This window comes from Rana temporaria, chromosome 2 (assembly GCF_905171775.1).
Source record: "Rana temporaria chromosome 2, aRanTem1.1, whole genome shotgun sequence".
Classification (NCBI taxonomy): Eukaryota; Metazoa; Chordata; class Amphibia; order Anura; family Ranidae; genus Rana; species Rana temporaria.
In genome coordinates, this window is record NC_053490.1 from 93625412 (window position 1) to 93643576 (window position 18165).

At 43.9% G+C, this 18165-nt stretch overlaps 1 protein-coding gene across 1 annotated transcript in view; it reads left to right on the forward strand.

Moving 5' to 3' along the window:
• Nucleotides 1–18165, forward strand: part of CRYL1 (crystallin lambda 1) — a 171771-nt gene that overhangs the window by 112310 nt on the left and 41296 nt on the right. Inside the window, 3 exon segments of the mRNA XM_040340537.1 lie at nt 12589–12753; nt 16825–16956; nt 16958–17017. Of these exon segments, the coding sequence (XP_040196471.1) occupies nt 12589–12753; nt 16825–16956; nt 16958–17017 (357 nt within the window).

Consider the following 18165-nt stretch of genomic DNA (forward strand, 5'->3'; position numbering starts at 1 on the left):
TAATGAATGTGATTTTGAAGAAATAATTGCATATTGAAAAGTATGGATATAATCTGAAATATGAAAGCTCAGGTTAAAAAAAAGTATTTGAGTTGAAATAAAAAATTTGAAAATGGACAAATGTCACACCGAATCAAACACAAACTTCTGCCCATTCATGACTAGTCCTAATTTGCCCAATCCAGATGAGCATGGTTTGGTTTGAATGTCGATGGGCAGTGTGTGGTGTTTGCAGATACCCATTGTCTCATGGCAGATTGGCCAACTTGAATGTTTCCAGCCCATCACCTATGTTCACTCAAGATAAATCAAGGGCCACGGGAGTCTGTTTAGAGCAGCCTTCCTCAACCTTTTCAACTCATAGGAACCCTTGAAATAACTTTGTGGACTCGGGAACCCCTGCTAAAAATTTACTACATCTACAACTCATGATACATTAGTGTCATGGTCACTGGGAAGATTGCTCCTTACAATTGTGTACATTGGAAATGACCCCTTTACAGATTGCTAAAAAGATCAGTGGTGTCAGTGGGAACTTATCTGCAAGGCAGAAATTGCTGATTGCTCAAGGAGCCCCCTAGCAACCTCTGGAGGAACCCTAGGGTTCTGTGGAACGCTAGTTGAGAAACCCTGGTTTGGAGCCTACATTTATGGCCAATAGAGCCACGTTTGTTTATGCAATACTTGTTTGGTGGTTGGATCTTTCCACTGCCATCTTATGTCTAGATGCATCATTTTCCCAACAAAGATGAGCAAAGACCTGTTTGAGAATACTTTTTTTAAATTGGAGTTCTTCTTTCTCATTGGGTTTGAAAACATTTCAAAATTGTAACAGATATTGACATGTCTCATAGTATTACATGTAAGTGTGTGTTATTTATCTTTGTGAAAGTAAAATCATCTTTCATGGCATTAGATTAGGAGTGTTTTTTTTCTCTTCTATTTAACAGTCTAGCCAGGTATCTCAAAGCACAGAAAATAGTCGCAGGCTTGTCTACTCCTTCTGAAGTCAACTATTAGATCGTGACGTTCTCTGCAAAGTTCAAAGTTTGTTCTTTCAGCAGGGCCACGGTGCCCCTGTCTGGATTGGTTGATTGTGCATTGACAAAAACTCCATTGGAGTGGTCCAAAAGCAAACTACAATTATAGCTGTATAAATGAGTCTTTCAGCAAATAGGCCATTCATGCCTTCATGCTTTTGTATAATTAGGACAGGTTTGGGTTTCTTGCAACCTTGAGGTTTTTTACTTCTAGTTATCATATGATCCGAATTGCGAGGCATTGCCTTTCACTGTCCATTCACACAATGGCTCTATTCTTTATACTCATTTTATGGCTTTGCACAGAAACCTAAACCTTTGATGGTTCTCTTGCTGCCCTGAACAAATATGTTTACAGTGGCTTATAACCAGCTTAAGATTTGCTGCAATTCACAAAAAATGTGCAGCAATTCAAAGTGTGTCATATAGCTGGGTTTCACAAACACAGAGCAGTAAAGCTGTCATTCAGACTTATGGATTGCAAACTAGATCTAGGGGGAGAAATCAAAACCCATTGTTGGGAGAGGATTGCAGGTTATAGCTTTTTTTACAATGATTCTCTACTTTACCATTCAATGGAAATTGAGGCTTTACATTTCACAGAACATTGGGCACCTTCTTGTAGCTTATCACTTGATCAGTGCTGAAACATATGTCACTTGTCAACATGTGACCAAGGTATTGATCGCATAGGACGCAGACGAGCAGTATTGCTCAAGTGGGAAAAAGATGTTCTGACAACATTTTGTACATATGGATCAAAGGGTAAACTAGCATCAAATATCACCCCTAGATTTATATTTATATGTAAACGTTAACGTGACTACGTTAAAACACATATTGTACAAATACCATTTAAAAATTATGAAAAATCCTAAAAAGAAAACAATAGCACTAAATTAAGATGGAAAGGAATCCAATAAAAAAAAAAAAAAAAAAAAAACACTCACTCCATAAATACCCTTTAATAATTATGAATCTCAAAAATCTAAATTGAGATGGTTTCAATTAAACAATTTATGCCAAGTTTTATATTTAAACCCTGGTGAAGATCAAAGATTGTAAATCTATTTACTCTCCCTCCTGAAAAGTTCCCTAATTCTGTTGGAGCACCTCCAGGAGGAATGCAATCTATCTATGCCCCAAAATTGTAAGTTTGTATTTAAAGCGGGGGTTCACCCTAAAAAAAAAATTCTAACATTACAATGAGCTGACCTGTGACACGGACATTATGCTGGTCTTTTCTTTTTCTTTTTTTTTCTTTCGTACATACTGTTTTATCTGTATTTTCTCCCCGGATTCCCCGTGGGAGTGGGCGTTCCTATTCACAGAGTAAGTGATTGAAGTTCTTCCAACCGGCGCATACAGCGCGTCACGAGTTGCCGAAAGAAGCCGAACGTCGGTGCGCAGGCGCCGTATAGAGCCGACCCGACGTTCGGCTTCTTTCGGCAACTCGTGACGCGCTGTATGCGCCTGTCGGAAGAACGTCAATCACTTACCCTGTGAATAGGAACGCCTTCTCCTGCGGGAAATCTGGGGAGAAAATACAGATAAAACGGTATGTACGAAAAAAAAACGACCAGCATAGTGTCCGTGTCACAGGTCAGCTCATTGTAATGTTAGAATTTTTTTTAGGGTGAACCCCCGCTTTAATATTGCAGGGAGAACAAACATAATGAATTTTCCTGCTGAAGAAGTAACAATGCTCATAGTTAAACCGTTCATAAATGGAGCTTAACCACTTAAGCCCTGGACCATTTTGTTGCTAAATGACCGAGCCACTTTTTGCGATTTGGCACTGCGTCGCTTTAACTGACAATTGCGCGGTCGTGCGACGTGACTCCCAAACAAAATTGTCCTTTCTTTTTTGCGCTATAAACAAAAATAGAGCGATAATTTTGAAAAAAATGCAATATTTTTTACTTTTTGTGATTTATAAATATCCCCCAAAAAGATATAAAAAAACCTTTTTCTCTTCTCGTCCATGGATGAGGAAAAAATAGGATTTTTTGTACTCACCGTAAAATCCTTTACTCTGAGTCCATGGATGGACACAGCTCCTTAAATCTTGACAAGTGGGTTATGTTCCCTGTTTACAGGAGAGGACTAGGCAGAAACATGTTAGATAATTAAATACATGTTACATTAACAGAGTTAAACAGCCCCGCCCAGGGGGCGGTCCCTGCAGACATAACCCTCCTCACTGCAGCATGCAGCCTCCGTTTCGTTCTGCCTAGCAAGGAGAAGGACGTATGGCTCCCTTTGGGCCCAGCGCCCTGAGGAGAATTTTCTTTATTTTATTTTACTCTCCTCGTGGTCGACCAATCTGGTTTCAGCCAGACGACGCCACGGCCGTGGCTTCAGTCTACCATCAGGTATACCGGCAGGCGAACTACTGGCGTCGCCAGTGCTTGGGGTGTTTCGGCTCCCTTGCAGGAGGTGAGCCTCATAGGGCATGGATCTCCTGGCCGCTCGTCTCCGCCGCAAGGGTGTCGAAGTTAGTGGCCGGTCTAGTGATCTGGTACAAACGCGTCAGTCGTGCTGGTGGCCCTGTGGGGTCTGTATCGGCGACTTTTTGCCGTTCCTCCATGGTAGTTGCTTCCTCGGCTGCTCCACAGAGTGGAGGCTGAGGAGATTCTGATGATTCTAATCACTCCAGATTGACCTCTGCGTCCTTGGTACGCCTATATCGGGCACCTGGTAGTGGAGGTACCCTGGCGGTTGCCAGGGCAGGCGGTCCCTCCGTCTTGAGGTCCCATACTTCCTCCTGTTGTACAGTCACTGACTTGCTCAACATGGTTATTGGAAGCCAGACTTTAGGTGACTGGGGTTTGTCTGATTTGGTCATCTCAACAATGCTGAGGGCACCGTAGTCTTCTTCCAGAGGATCTACCTGGCAGGCCTACATCTCTTGGTGCGAAGGGATGGAGTGACGTCCACGGACATACTCGGTGTCCAGACTCCTGCTGTTTTTAAAGCTTGGAGTGGATCTAAAAATTGCTTAAAGCACCGTTTGGGGGCAGATTTCAGCCTTGGCTGTGTTCTTTCAGTGGCCTTTTTGCGGCCCGTTCCCTGGTGGGTCCCTTTTTGTGGGCAGGGGGTTTGTCATATACTTTCCCCTCTTGGCCCATCTCTTCCCCCATGAGTTTTGACTCTGGTGCTCTCGGTTCTTCAGGAACCTTCCTTTTGGAAACATCAGAGAGATTTTCTCTTGACACTATCTCAGAAGGTGGCCCCTTTAGTGGCCTTTACCTCTGTTAGAGGGGTTTGAGTTGGTGGTCTTGTCTTGCAAGGCGCCATGCTTGATCCTCCATAAGGATTAGGTGATGGTGCGCCCGCGACCTTCCCTTCTTCTGAAGGAGGTTTTGGCCTTTCATACTTTTAGGCGTGGTACGCGCTTTGCGGGTGTACCAGCCTACTACAGCTCCGTTCCGGAGTTCTGACTCTCTTTTGTGTCGGTGTCTGGTCCACAAAAGGGCCTGGCGGTCTCGTCGACCACCATTTCTCGGTGGATCAGGCAGGCCGTCATACAGGCCTATGCTCTTAAGGGGCAGGCCACCCTTTCCGGTCACGGCACTTTCGTCCAAGGCAATTGGGGATTCTTTTTTTTTTTTTCGACATCATGCGTCAGTCTCACAGGTGTGCGAGGCGGCGACTTGCTTGTCCGTTCACGCTTTTTCCAGAATTTACATGGTTGCTGTGAGTGCTTCTTATGATGTTTTTTTCGGCCGCTAATTTTTGCTGGCGGCTGTTTAAAGTTGCACCTCCTCCATTGAAGAGCTCTGCTTGTTTTGAGGTGAAGTTAAAATTGGTTTTACTGATATATTTCCCACCCCTCGTTTTTGACACTGCTTGGGGACGTCCCACTTGTCAAGATTTAAGGAGCTGTGTCCGTCCATGGACGATAAGAGAAAATATATTTTTTTGTACTCACCGTAAAATCCTTTTCTCTGAGTCCATGGACGGACACAGCACCCACCCCTCCTTTTTAGGTTTGTACTGCTTGTTACAAACTGAGGCTGCATGCTGCAGTGAGGAGGGTTATGTCTGGAGGGACCGCCCCCTGGGCGAGGCTGTTCAACTCAGATAATTAAAAACATGTTACATTAACAAACATCTTTCTGCCTAGTCCTCTCCTGTAAACAGGGAACATATCCCACTTGTCAAGATTTAAGGAGCTGTGTCCGTCCATGGACTCAGAGTAAAGGATTTTACGGTGAGTACAAAAAATCCTATTTTTTCCTCAGTTTAGGCCGATACGTATTCTTCCACATATTTTTGGTAAAAAAATCGCAATAAGCGTTTATTGATAGTTTTGTAGCATTTTTATTAATATTTTTTTTTTTACTAGTAATGGCGGTGATCTGCGATTTTTATTGTGACTGCGACATTATGGTGGACACATAAGACACTTTTGACACATTTTTGGGACCATTGTCATTTTTACAGCGATCAGTGCTATCAAAATGCACTGGTTACTGTGAAAATGACACTGGCAGTGAAGAGGTTAACCACTAGGTGGCGCTGTAGGGGTTAAGTGTTCCCTAAGGAGTGATTCTTACTGTAGGGGGCGTGGCTTGCTGTGACACGTCACTGATCGTGTTCCCGATGACAGGGAACACGATCAGTGACAGTGTCACTAGGCAGAACGTGGAGATGTTGTGTTTACACTAACATCTCCCCGTTCTATCTCTCCGCGGCGATTGAGTCCCGGGACCCACGGGCGCGCTCACTGGCGCACCCGCAACAACTGCTTTTGCCTGCCTGTGCCATGCTGCAGACTTATATCTGCGTGCGGTGGGCGGCAAGCGGTTAAAGGGTTACTAAACCCTAATTTTTGTTATTTAAAAAAAAAAAATCATACTTGCCTCCACTGTGCAGTTCATTTTGCACAGAGTGGCCCTGAACCTTCTTGGGGTGGTATTTTGCAACTTACAAATTCTTAGATGTCATGGCTGTATTCGTTTTCTTTTTTTAGATTTTATTTCTTCTATTTTCATCTGGTGATCTAGGCCAGTGCTTCTCAACCTTTTCCCAGTCAAGGCACCCTTTAAAATTCCACACAATCTTGAGGCACCCCATTCTAAAATAAATAAAATAAAATAAACTAATAGTTTTGCATAATGTAGCAACATTCACATGCGTAGGACACCAAACATTAGCAGTGATTTATTCTTCCAAAGCAAATACACCTTTACACACTGGTACTGATTAGTATTCCAATTTTCTCTTCTCCCTCAGTTTCTTTCCCTCAATCATCTAATGCAGTGGTTCTTAACCTGGGGGTCGGAACCCCCTCGGGGGTCGAATGAGGATTTGCCAGGGGTCACCGAATCCTGGTCTGTTCCTGAAGCCTGCATCACTCTCCCAGTCTTTTTGCTACAGAGCGGTTCCTTAACTCCTTTGCTACAGAGCGGTTCCTTAACTCTAGGAGGGCGTCAATGTACGTCCTCCCAGAGAGTGAGTTGTGCGCGCCCGAGCGGGCGCGCACACGCGATCGCCGGTGCTCGCCGGGTCTACGGGACCCGCAGCAACAGCACTCGCGGTAAGGAGCCAATGGAAGCGGCTCCTTACCACGTGATCGCGCCGTCCAATGACGGCACGATCACAATTGTAAACAAACCCTGCGGCTGGGTCACCTGCAGGTCATCTCTCTCCTCTCCTCACACCGTTGCAGCGTGAGAGAAGAGAAGAGAGATTTTTTTGAATAAAAGTAAGTGCCAGCAGTGCCCCATCTGTTCCCCAGCAGTGCCATCTTTACCCCAGGCAGTGCCATCTGTACCCCAGGCAGTGCCATCTGTGCCCCACTAGTGCCATCTGTGCCCCACTAGTGCCATCTGTGCCACCTGTGCCCCACAAGTGCCCCACCAGTGCCACCTGTCCTACACCAGTGCACAACAGTGCCACAACACTGCCACATCAGTGCCACCTGTGCCCATAAGTGCCAATCAGTGCCGCCTGTGCCCACGAGTGCCGCCTGTGCCCACGAGTGCTGCCTGTGCCCACGAGTGCCGCCTGTGCCACACCAGTGCCGCCTGTGCCACACCAGTGCCGCCTGTACCAAGCCAGTGCTGCACCAGTGTCATCTGAGCCACACCAGTGCCACACCAGTGTCATCTGAGCCACATCAGTGCCGCCTGTGCCCATCAGTGCCACCTGTGCCCATCAGTGCCACCTGTGCCCATCAGTGCCACCTGTGCCACACCAGTGCCGCCTGTACCAAACCAGTGCAGCCTGTACCAAACCAGTGCCGCACCAGTGTCATCTGAGCCACACCAGTGTCATCTTTGCCACATCAGTGCCGCCTGTTCCCATCAGTGCCGCCTGTGCCCATCAGTGCCACCTGTGCCACACCAGTGCCGCCTGTACCAAACCAGTGCCGCCTGTACCAAACCAGTGCCGCACCAGTGTCATCTGAGCCACACCAGTGTCATCTGAGCCACATCAGTGCCGCCTGTGCCCATCAGTGCCACCTGTGCCCATCAGTGCCGCCTGTGCCCATCAGTGCCACCTGTGCCCATCAGTGCTCATCTGCACCCCACCAGTGCTCATCTGCACCCCACCAGTGCTGCCTGTGCCCCACCAGTGCCATCTGTGCCCCACCAGTGCCATCTGTGCCCACCAGTTCCACCTGCACCACTGCAGTGACGCCTGTGCCCACCAGTGCCGCCTGCTAATCAGTGACCCCAGAGCCACAGCAGTGCAACCAGAGCCACACCAGTGCCACATTTGCCCATCAGTTACACCTGCGCCACTGCAGTGCCACTATTGCCCACCAGTGTTCTGCAGTCCAGCCTCACTAGCCACCAGTTTGGCAAAACATTTTTTTACCACCGAGCAGGCCTTCCAGAAACTATGACAGCTGCGAGGAGTCTCTGTCCGATTCCGATTCGGCCTATGAGCCCGTAACAGGAAGCGGGTCTGATACGGATTCAGAGGAGGAACCTGTGCCCGTTAAAAGAAGGCGTTCTGGCGTGGAGCAGCCTACTACTAGTGCAGTGCCGTCCACCTCGCGAGCAGTGCCGTCCACCTCACGAGCAGTGCCGTCCACCTCGCAAGCAGTGCCGTCCACCCCGCAAGCAGTGCCGTCCACCCCGCAAGCAGTGAAGCAAAGGTCAGGCACCAGTAGGGTGTCCTCTCTGCCCCAAAGGGATAGGGGCCATGCCAGCCTTCCCTATGGCCTTCAAAACCCCCTGTGGCTGCCTTCGAATTCTGGAGCATCAAGTATCCCCCCTTTCACCGCCCAACCAGGTGTACAGGTGAACACCGATTAATTTTGACATGATTGATTTTTTTCATTTAGTTTTTACAGAAGAATTATTGTCATCTATTGTGGCCCAGTGCAACATCTACGCTCAGCAATTTATTGTAAGCAACCCCGATTCCAGCTATGCCCGCCCCTTTCATTGGAGAGACCTGACCGTAGAGGAGTTTAAAATATTCTTAGGCCTGACCTTCAATATGGGTCTCTCAAAAAAAAACAAAGGGTACTCCTATTGGTCTACCAAAGCCATCCACCACATGCCCGTTTTCTCATCCCGTATGCCCAGATCCCGATACTTTATTATTCTACGATTCCTCCACTTCAATGACAACACCCAGTGCCCTCCCCGAAATGACCCTGCTTTTGACAAATTATTTAAAATTCGGCCACTTCTAAAAAAAAATTCTGAAAAATTCCCCCAGTTATATACCCCTCAACAAAATAGTCCCTTGTAAAATTCCACGGCAGGCTGGGCATCAAACAATTCATCCCCAGCAAAAGGGCCCGATATGGGGTGAAGATGTACAAACTGTGTGACCGAGACACGGGGTACATCTACTCCTTCATTGTATACGAAGGGAAGGACTCCCAACTACATCCCGCCGAATGCCCCGAATACATCGGAACAAGTGGAAAAGTCGTCTGGGAGCTCATCTATCCACTACTTGGAAAAGGATACCACCTTTACGTGGACAATTTTTATACCAGCTTGCCCCTGTTTAGAAATCTTTACCGGAGAGACACCCCAGCATGTGGCACAGTGAGAATAAACAGAAAGGGCTTCCCCCAAAAATTGTTGAATCAGAAGCTGAGACGAGGAGAGATGACGTCTTTACGGAACCAGGAGCTATTGGCTGTCAAGTGGAGGGACAGACGAGATGTCCACATGCTCACCACCATCACAAATGACACCTACGTGGAAGTCCCCAAAAGAAGCGGCCCAGTGCAGAAACCATCTTGTGTCTACGATTACAATTTATTTATGGGTGGCGTAGACTTCAATGACCAGATGATTGAACCCTATCTTCCCTCCCGAAAATCCGTCACTGGTATAAAAAAGTGTCCATTTACTTTTTTCAGTTTGGCCTTCTATAACTCTTATGTTATCTACAAAAAAGCAACACAGAATCCTGTTCCATATCTACTCTACAAGAAGACGTTATCACCGCCCTTTTGTTCCCTGAAATGCCACCAGACATTCTTCGCACTGATTGCGTGAGCAGACTTCACGAACGGCACTTTCCTGACAAAATCCCCCCCCGTCGAACAGGTGCAGCCCGTCAGAAGAAATGCCGGTGTGCGCCACAGGAGGAGTCAGAAGAGACACAACAGTTTATTGTCCCGATTGTCCCTCCACACCAGGCCTCTGTTTAGGTGCATGTTTCCGCCGTTACCACACTATTGAAAATTATTAGGTAAACAAAATTCATATTCCCTGTCATTTTCCTCCACAACCCCTTATGCCACTGCACTCTACATACCTCTGCCTTCTCCGGAACCGACCCTGGACTGTTATACGACCACGATTTTGCCTAATGCTAAAAATACCTCTGCTTTCTCTGGAACTGACCCAGGCTTGTTATACGACCACGCTTCTGCCTAACGCTTAACTGCACCTACCTCTGCCTGCTCTGGAATTGACCCTGGACTGTTTGACCACGTTTTTTGCCTGCCCCTTGGATTGATCTTTTACCCTGCTATGCTAGTGGGAACACAGGGGTCTCACACATGTGAGGGGCTCCAGAATTGTTTTTCTGGATGAAAAAACAAATTTTTTAGTTTTCTCATTCCCAGATTAGGGTCTGGTTGCCCGGAGGCTTCAAAGAGATTTGGGTGGGAGAAGCCTCTACCCCTGTCCCCATTCTTTCCTGGCCTTACTACCAGGACCAATATTTTGGCACTGCTGGCTATGTACCGACTATGAACAATATTGCTACCTGGACAATTCCATTCATTGTCGCTGACCACATCCCTGCCTGCTGCCTGGATCAGGGCTCTCCTCCTGTGGACAATTGGCACTACTAAAAACACAGGTAATCCTTTTTTTTTTGTACCCATTACTCAGCAGAATGTATTTTTAGGGTGTAACTCTTGGTATGTACAATGCTGTGTTAGAAATATGAAGGCCCTTCAAAAATGTGATAGATTGTAAGGAAATTGGATGTGTATTTTGTGTCCCCTACAACACCTGATGGTGCTTCTTGGATGTTGGGTCTCTATGTGGCCAGGCTGTGTAAAAGTCTCACACATGTGGTATCGCCATACTCAGGAGGAGCAGCAGAATATTTTTTGGGGTGTAATTTTTGCTATGTACATGCTTGTGTTGGAAATATCCTATAAATGGACAACTTTGTGTAAAAAAAATGCGTTTTCATTTTTTTTCCACATTTTCCAAAAACATCTGCAAAAAAATGAACTGTTCAAAAGACTCATTATGCCTCATAGATTATACGTTGGGGTGTTAGCTTTCAAAATGGGGTCACTTTGTGGGCGTTTCCATTGTCCTGGTGCTCCAGGGCCTTCAAAAGTGTAATAGGTGGTTGAGAGATTAGATGTGTAATTTATGCTCCTAGAATGCTTGAAGTTGCTACTTCGGTGTTGGGCCTCTGTATGTGGCCACGCTGTGTAAAAGTCTCACACATGTGGTATCGCCATACTCAGGAGGAGCAGCAGAATATATTTTGGGGTGTCATTTGTGGAATATACATGCCATGTGAGAGAAATAACCTGTTATAATGACAATATTGGTATGAAAAAAAAAAAAAAAATCTTAATTTTGCAAAGAATTGTGGGAACAAATGACAACTTCAAAAAACTAACTATGACTCTTACTAACTACCTTGGAATGTCTACTTTCCAAAAAGGGGTCATTTGGGGGGTATTTGTACTTTATTGGCTTGTTAGGGTCTCAAGAAATGAGAGAAGCTGTCAGTACTTCAGGTGTGATCAAATTGTTCAATTTTCAGAAATTGGTACCAAAGCTTGTAGACCCTATAACTTTCACCCAGACTAAATAATATCCAAATTTTTTTTTTTTTTACCAAAAATATGTAGCAGTATGCATTTTAGGGCCAAATGTATGAGGAAAATTTACTTTTTTACAAAATGATATGATAGAAATGAAGAAAAATTCATTTTTTTACAAATTTTCGTTCTTTTTTCATTATAGCGAAAAAAAAAACCCCGCAGAGGTGATCAATACCACCAAAAGAAAGCTCTATTTGTGGGAAAAAAGGACAAAAATTTCATTTGGTTACAGTGTTGTATGACTGAGTTATTGTCATTCAAAACGTGAGAGCACCGAAAGCTGAAAATTGGTCTGGTTTATTAAGGGTGTTTAAGTGCCCCATTGTCAAGTGGTTAAAAGGGACTCAGGGAGCGCTAAATATATGTGTATTAGGGGATGCAAATTACTTGTCTTGCCTTGCGTGCTGACAACCCACGCTATGAAAATAATTTTACTGTTAGGGGTCCCCCACAACTTGGAAATCCACCCGCTTTCTTGTCCACAGTTTTTTGGCCAATTTCTAGGTATTCTGCCAAGGCACCCCTGGAGACACCTAAAGGCACCCTGGTTTGAAAAAGGCTGATCTAGGCAGTAAGTGTTGTTTTCCAAAAGAACAAGCTCTCTTGCAGATGTATCAGTTTACAGGATTTTGTTTTGGGTTTAATGTGGCTTCATGGGAGGGTGGCTCCTTTCTCCCGTGCATGCAGGGACTAGTGTTGTGTCTCCCTACACTTTTTGCCTCAATAGAAACACGCAGCCCTATGGCTTAGGATGGTAAGGCCCCAACATGCTGACTGTAGACTGCACTGTCCCCTGTTAATGCTTCCCTATAATAAAAACAAAAGAAAAATGTTTATTTCGTCTTTTCTTAGTAAAATGTACAATAGATAAAAGGGGCAACGTTTCTATTTACCCCCCAGTTTTGCACCACTGTGGAGCAGACGCTATGACAGAGGAAACAAAATGATGTTTGCCAATTTTCTAGTAGGACAATGGTGTGTCTGGCTGGTCTCATCAATGGAGTCTGTGGATTTGAGTGAATAGATAACTGTACATACTGAATTAACCCTGTCTCTTCTTCATAAGTAAATACATGTGACTTCAAATGTGTTCAATTGGACAATAATGTCTTTTCATTGTTCTATTTTTTTTATTCAGTTTAGGAAACTTTTTTATTATATACAGTATATGGGGCAAAAAAATCATGCCACAGCTTGACACTGGAGCTAATAAAGATAATTGAGCTTTGGGTGATTATTTTTTATTGTGTTTTTTAGGAATGCGTACCTGAGAATTTGGAATTAAAGCTGAAGATTTTTTCTGACCTAGATGCTCATGTCAACAATACTGCCATTATAAGCAGCTCAACGTCCTGCCTGTCTCCTACAAAGATGTTTAATGGACTTCGGCATGTCAAGAACTGCATTGTGGCCCATCCTGTAAGTCCCAAACATTTTGGATAAATTGAAGGATAATCCCTGTGATGTTATGTATTTTAATGACAATGTTTTGCCTGTCTGGGAACCTGAGAATGCACAATAAACAGATGTTGACTTCAATTTTTTCTTATATCAAGAATATTTAGAAGGTCACCTCAAGTATCACTGGCACAGCCTAGTGTTTCAATACATGAAGGAAAGCTGACATTAAAGGATAAGTTCACCTTTGTAACAAAAAAAAAAAAAATACATGCACATCTTTTTGCAGGTATAAAAAAGTGCATTTATTATTATTTTTTTAATTAGGAGCCTGTAAAGCATTGCACGAGCGATCAGCATATCGCGGGTGCAATCTCAGGCTCCTGCAGACTATCAGTGTAGCTGTCTGCCTGTACCCTGTACATGGATGTTTTCATACCCTGCTGAACGTCAACATCTCACATTTGGCTGTCATTAATTGTAAGTGTTAAACACAGATCTTGATGGTAGTGCTGGTTGCCTCTTTAAAACCACTTCAGCCCTGGACCATTTGGCTGCCCAAAGACCAGAGCACTTTTTGCAATTCGGCACTGCATCGCTTTAACTGAGAATTGCGTGGTCGTGCGACGTGGCTCCCAAACAAAATTGACATCCTTTTTTTCCCACAAGTAGAGCTTTCTTTTGGTGGCATTTGATCACCTCTGCGGTTTTTATTTTTTGCGCTATAAACAAAAAAAGAGCGACAGTTTTGAAAAAAAAGCAATATTTTTTACTTTTTGCTATAATAAATATCCCCCCCCCTGTTTTTCCTCATTTTAGGCCGATTACGTATTCTGCTACATGAAAAAGAAAAAATACTGTGCTTATCTGAACAAAATGAGCTGCTACACAGCAATGTGACAACATTGAATGAAGTGATAAGTATACATGTAGCGCTAGTGCTAATGAAAAAACTAAAAATCAACTAAAAAACAAATTGAACAAAAGTCAATGAAAGTGAATATATAGGTGATATAAAACAATGTCCATCAATATAAAATGAATTTTTATTTTATATTGATGGACACTGTTTTATATCACCTATATATTCACTTTCATGGACTAAAAAAAATGATTAGTTGGCGCAAAAGTTATAGCGTCTACAAAATAGAGGATAGTTTTATGGCATTTTTTATTAATAATTTTATTTTTTACTAGTAATGGCAGCGATCAGTGATTTTTATCTTAACTGCTACATTATGGTGGACACATCAGACACTTTTGTAGCGCTATTTTGGGACCATTCACATTTATACAGCGATTACTGTGTAAATGTGACTGTCAGTGAAGGGGTTAACCTGTAGGGGGCGCTGGAGGGGTTAAGTGTGTCCTAGGGATGTGCTCTAACTGTGTGGGGGTGGGGCTACGTGTGACACAACACTGATCACCGCTCCTGATTACAGGGAGCAGTGATCAGTGTCCTGTCACTAGGCAGAACGGGGAAATGCTTGTTTACATCAGCATTTCCCCGTTCTTCCTCTTCCGTGAGACAATCGCTGGACTCCCGGCAGACACACTCACGGAGCTTGCGGCGGGCGCGCGCCCACAATGCCGTGTCTTAAAGGGGACGTATATATACGTCCATATGTCCTGTGCCATTCTGCCGACATATATCGTCATGCGCCGGTCGTCAAGGGGTTAAACAAGCAGCTAGCACTACTTGAAGCTTGTTTAAAGGCAGCTGAAGGATGCTAGCAGCTTATTGCTATTACAATGCAGATGGTATAAAATTGATGTGTATGCTGTGACCATAGAATGCTCCTTTAAACAACTTGTGAGAATCAGTCCTACAAAGAACAGCTGACTCTCACAGGAGTCAATAAATGTATTCTCTCTGGTCCGGTTAGGTAAGGGAGGTTGCCAATCAAAAATCTGTATGAAATAAAGTTTCCATTTATGTTGTCCTTTACACCTATTTTTTATTTGTTTTCTGCTGTTGCCATATTCATTAGCATTGAAAATGTTTTAAATTGTTTTAATAAAAAGGACATTTAAAATTATCATCCTCCTTCTTTCATATCAAAATAGTAAGCTGCAGTGGCATTAGAGCAGATGAGTAAAGCATAGCATCTAGTTTTAGAAGTTGGAGAGAAACGATAAATGATCTGGCACAAACCACAGTGACAAGCTTCCACCCCTATTAGTAATAGTGTACAACGAAAGGCTATTGGCATGAGACTTTATATGAGGGGAGTCATTAGAAAGAAATATTATGAAAATATGTAAAAAGATAAATATATTTATTCTGTAATCAGAATCAGACCATATCATGATTAGGTATGTGCTGCAATCAAATAATAAAGAAAAACATGATAAATATTCGTATATACATAAGACAATCCAGACTTGTAATTGGAACACATGATTGGTAAGAAGCATACATGATAGGGTAAGTAGCGATTTCATGAAAATAACATATAAAAGGTAGATGATCTTGATATAATGGGAACTCTATGCGTTTTGGGGAATAGTATCCACTCATCAGGAGTAGGATGTTAAATGCCTGAATGTGAGTGCGGCACTTTATCTTGGCACCAGAGGATGGACCGGTTTCCCTTCCTTTTCCTCCCATTGGCGTCTGGTACATTAGTCTGTTCTTGTACACTTGTTTTAGAAGTTGTACTATTGGCATTCTCATGGAGATATAACAATTTGATGACTAAACCTGGCCAAAGATGGTGCAATTCTCTTTCCTGCAAGCACGTGTAGCACTACCCCCGCTGGAGCTGCTGGTTATATTTTGGGTGGCACGTTACCTCTATATTCTCGCTGTCCAGGGTGAAAGGAGAGTCCGAAGAATGTTAAATGTCCACACACAATGTACCTCTTTTCTCTTTGGGTTTATTTAGGAGAACTTTAGTAGAAAAGGAGGGATGAGGGGTGGAAGGGTAGGTAAGTTCAGGTGCACAATCACATGTAGGGAAACACTCCTGTTTCCAGCAAACAGTTCTCGTTGCCACTCTAGCCAGAGTGGGTATTGCTCACCTGGATAGGTCCCTCTCACTGGCCTAGCAGCCGGGATGGCGCACGGAATAAAGTACAGTCTCTGCCACAGACCTTCCTTTCTTGATGAGACTGTCTCTGGTGTCTGTCATTCATTAAGTACCCCTCCCCAACATGCACAGCGGGGCAACCACTTCCACTGATTCGTTGCTGAGGGGTACACTCAATGTACCATGGGCTGGCTGCTGCCACCCTTGGCCGGGGGTGGTAATAACACCCCCAGGCAATCAATGGTGGATACTCCCAGCACAGCCATGGCTGGAACAGAGGCTAAATTGCCCTTAATCATTCTGGTCTGAGCCAGATAACAGCTCAGACCCCCATTAAATTTAAAGCAGCGCCTGATCGTCAGGAGCAGGGCGCTACACACAGGTGGCAGGAAAGGAAAGAGACAAAAGGGTGCATCTAAGTGCAGTATTTAACAGTTTTAATGGTATACATTGGTTAAAACACTTACAAGATCCTGGATTGAACAGGCATGTCAGTAACATTATGGATTCCTTGCTCTATCTATCGCCTCCAGGGGAAAAGAGCCGGCCAGCAGCTGTAGAAAGAGGAGGAAAGCGAGGAGGCAAGATGGCCACCTGACTTCCGGAACCATGCTGGAAAACACGGCCTGAAAGTGAAATCAAGTGGGGGCGGTATTGTGTTTCCGAGCATGTGCAGATCACTCCTTTGCCCCGCCAGACCTGATGGATCAACTTGGATATGATCAGCCTGTCCATACACGATTCAAATCTTGGCTAGTCCCTGCTGAACTAGCCGAGATTCGAACCATCTATGGCCAGCTTTAGCCTACCAGTGTCCAATCAATACAGAGGCATCAGTTTTGCATAGACTGAGCCTTTAGCAAACTATTTAAAAAAAACACACTTCAAAAAAACAAATGCTGTAATTTTTTTGTTGCATGGTTTGATTTGATGGGGGTTCCTCTGCTTGGTGCTTATCCTGTATAAGAAATATCCATGAAGAATGTTCTCAATGTCCAGTGTCTATAGTTGAAACACTGAAAAAGTCACAAACAGCCTTTCATCTTTTTTCCTGAAACAGTATAATCCACCTTATTACGTTCCCTTGGTTGAATTGGTTCCCCACCCACAGACGGATCCTGTCACAGTGGAGAAGACCATATCACCTGATGAAGAAAATTGTCAGTCTCCTGTGAAAATTATAAAAGAAACGGACGGGGTTTGTGTTGAATCGGCTCCAGTATGCAGTGGTTAGCGAGGCATGGAGACTTGTTCAGGTACATTATGTGCACTGTATACTCGGTCATCTAGGTTTTTCACTTGTTAACTTATTTGTGTAACATGATGTAAGAAGAGTTGGTATTGCATGTCTCCAAGTGAAGTCAGTGCCATGTTGCTTGCTGTTGTATGGGTGGAATTTTACTGTAAAGACAACAGAGCATTTATACAGCAAAAAACACTTTTGTGCATTTATCAGTGATTTTTTTTTTTTTTTTTGTTACTTGTATTATTCTTTTTTTTTATCTCTGGGCTGCATTCACACTTTAGTGCATTGTGGTTACACCACTGATTTTGCTTTGCTGTAGTAATCATGTGACCACGCAATAACAGTAACTTTTTAGTTTTTTTATAGCACAGACTTGGAAAAATCTTCATAAAGTCTTGGAGCAAGCTATAATGGCATCTTTCATAAAAAAGTACACATAAACTACTAAAAGTCCATTAATATTATTGTAGCATTTACCTCCGCAGTAGCTGCTTGATATGATTGGGTTTCTGGTTCTGCCATGACTCTGTAAACCGCTCCATTCCCTCTGAAGCACCCTGGTTATATAAATCGAAGGCTGTACACAGCTTTATAACTTTAGTATGCTACCACACTTTACTGGCACACATGAAATAGGCCAAAGGCAGCTTAAAGCGGAGTTCCGGCCACAATTTCACTTTTTAAATATAAATACCCCTGTAATACACAAGCTTAATGTATTCTAGTAAAGTTAGTCTGTAAACTTAGGTCTGTTTTGTTAGGTTGTTACAGCATTTAGACACTTTATAAAATAGAAATTGACTGGGGCCATCTTAAGTGTGGGCATCATGAAGCCAGACTGTATGACTTCCTGGATTTCAGCCTTGCAGATCTCGCACATGCTCAGTGCTGCACAAGCAGTGTCAGATCAGGTTTCAGCACCTGTGCTGTCCAAGTCACATGATTCTTTGAGACTGGGGAGTGCACAGACTCCTGGAAAGTTACACCCACTACATTCCCAGGAGTCTGTGCGGTGTAGGTTAGGAAGCTTAAGCACCTAGGTGCAGGAAGTGGGAAGATTAACTATTCTGCCTAGCAACAACACTTTGAAGGCATCTAAAAAAAAAAAAAAAAAAATTCGTAAAGGACTAATGACATTTTTTTAAAACTACTGATGTA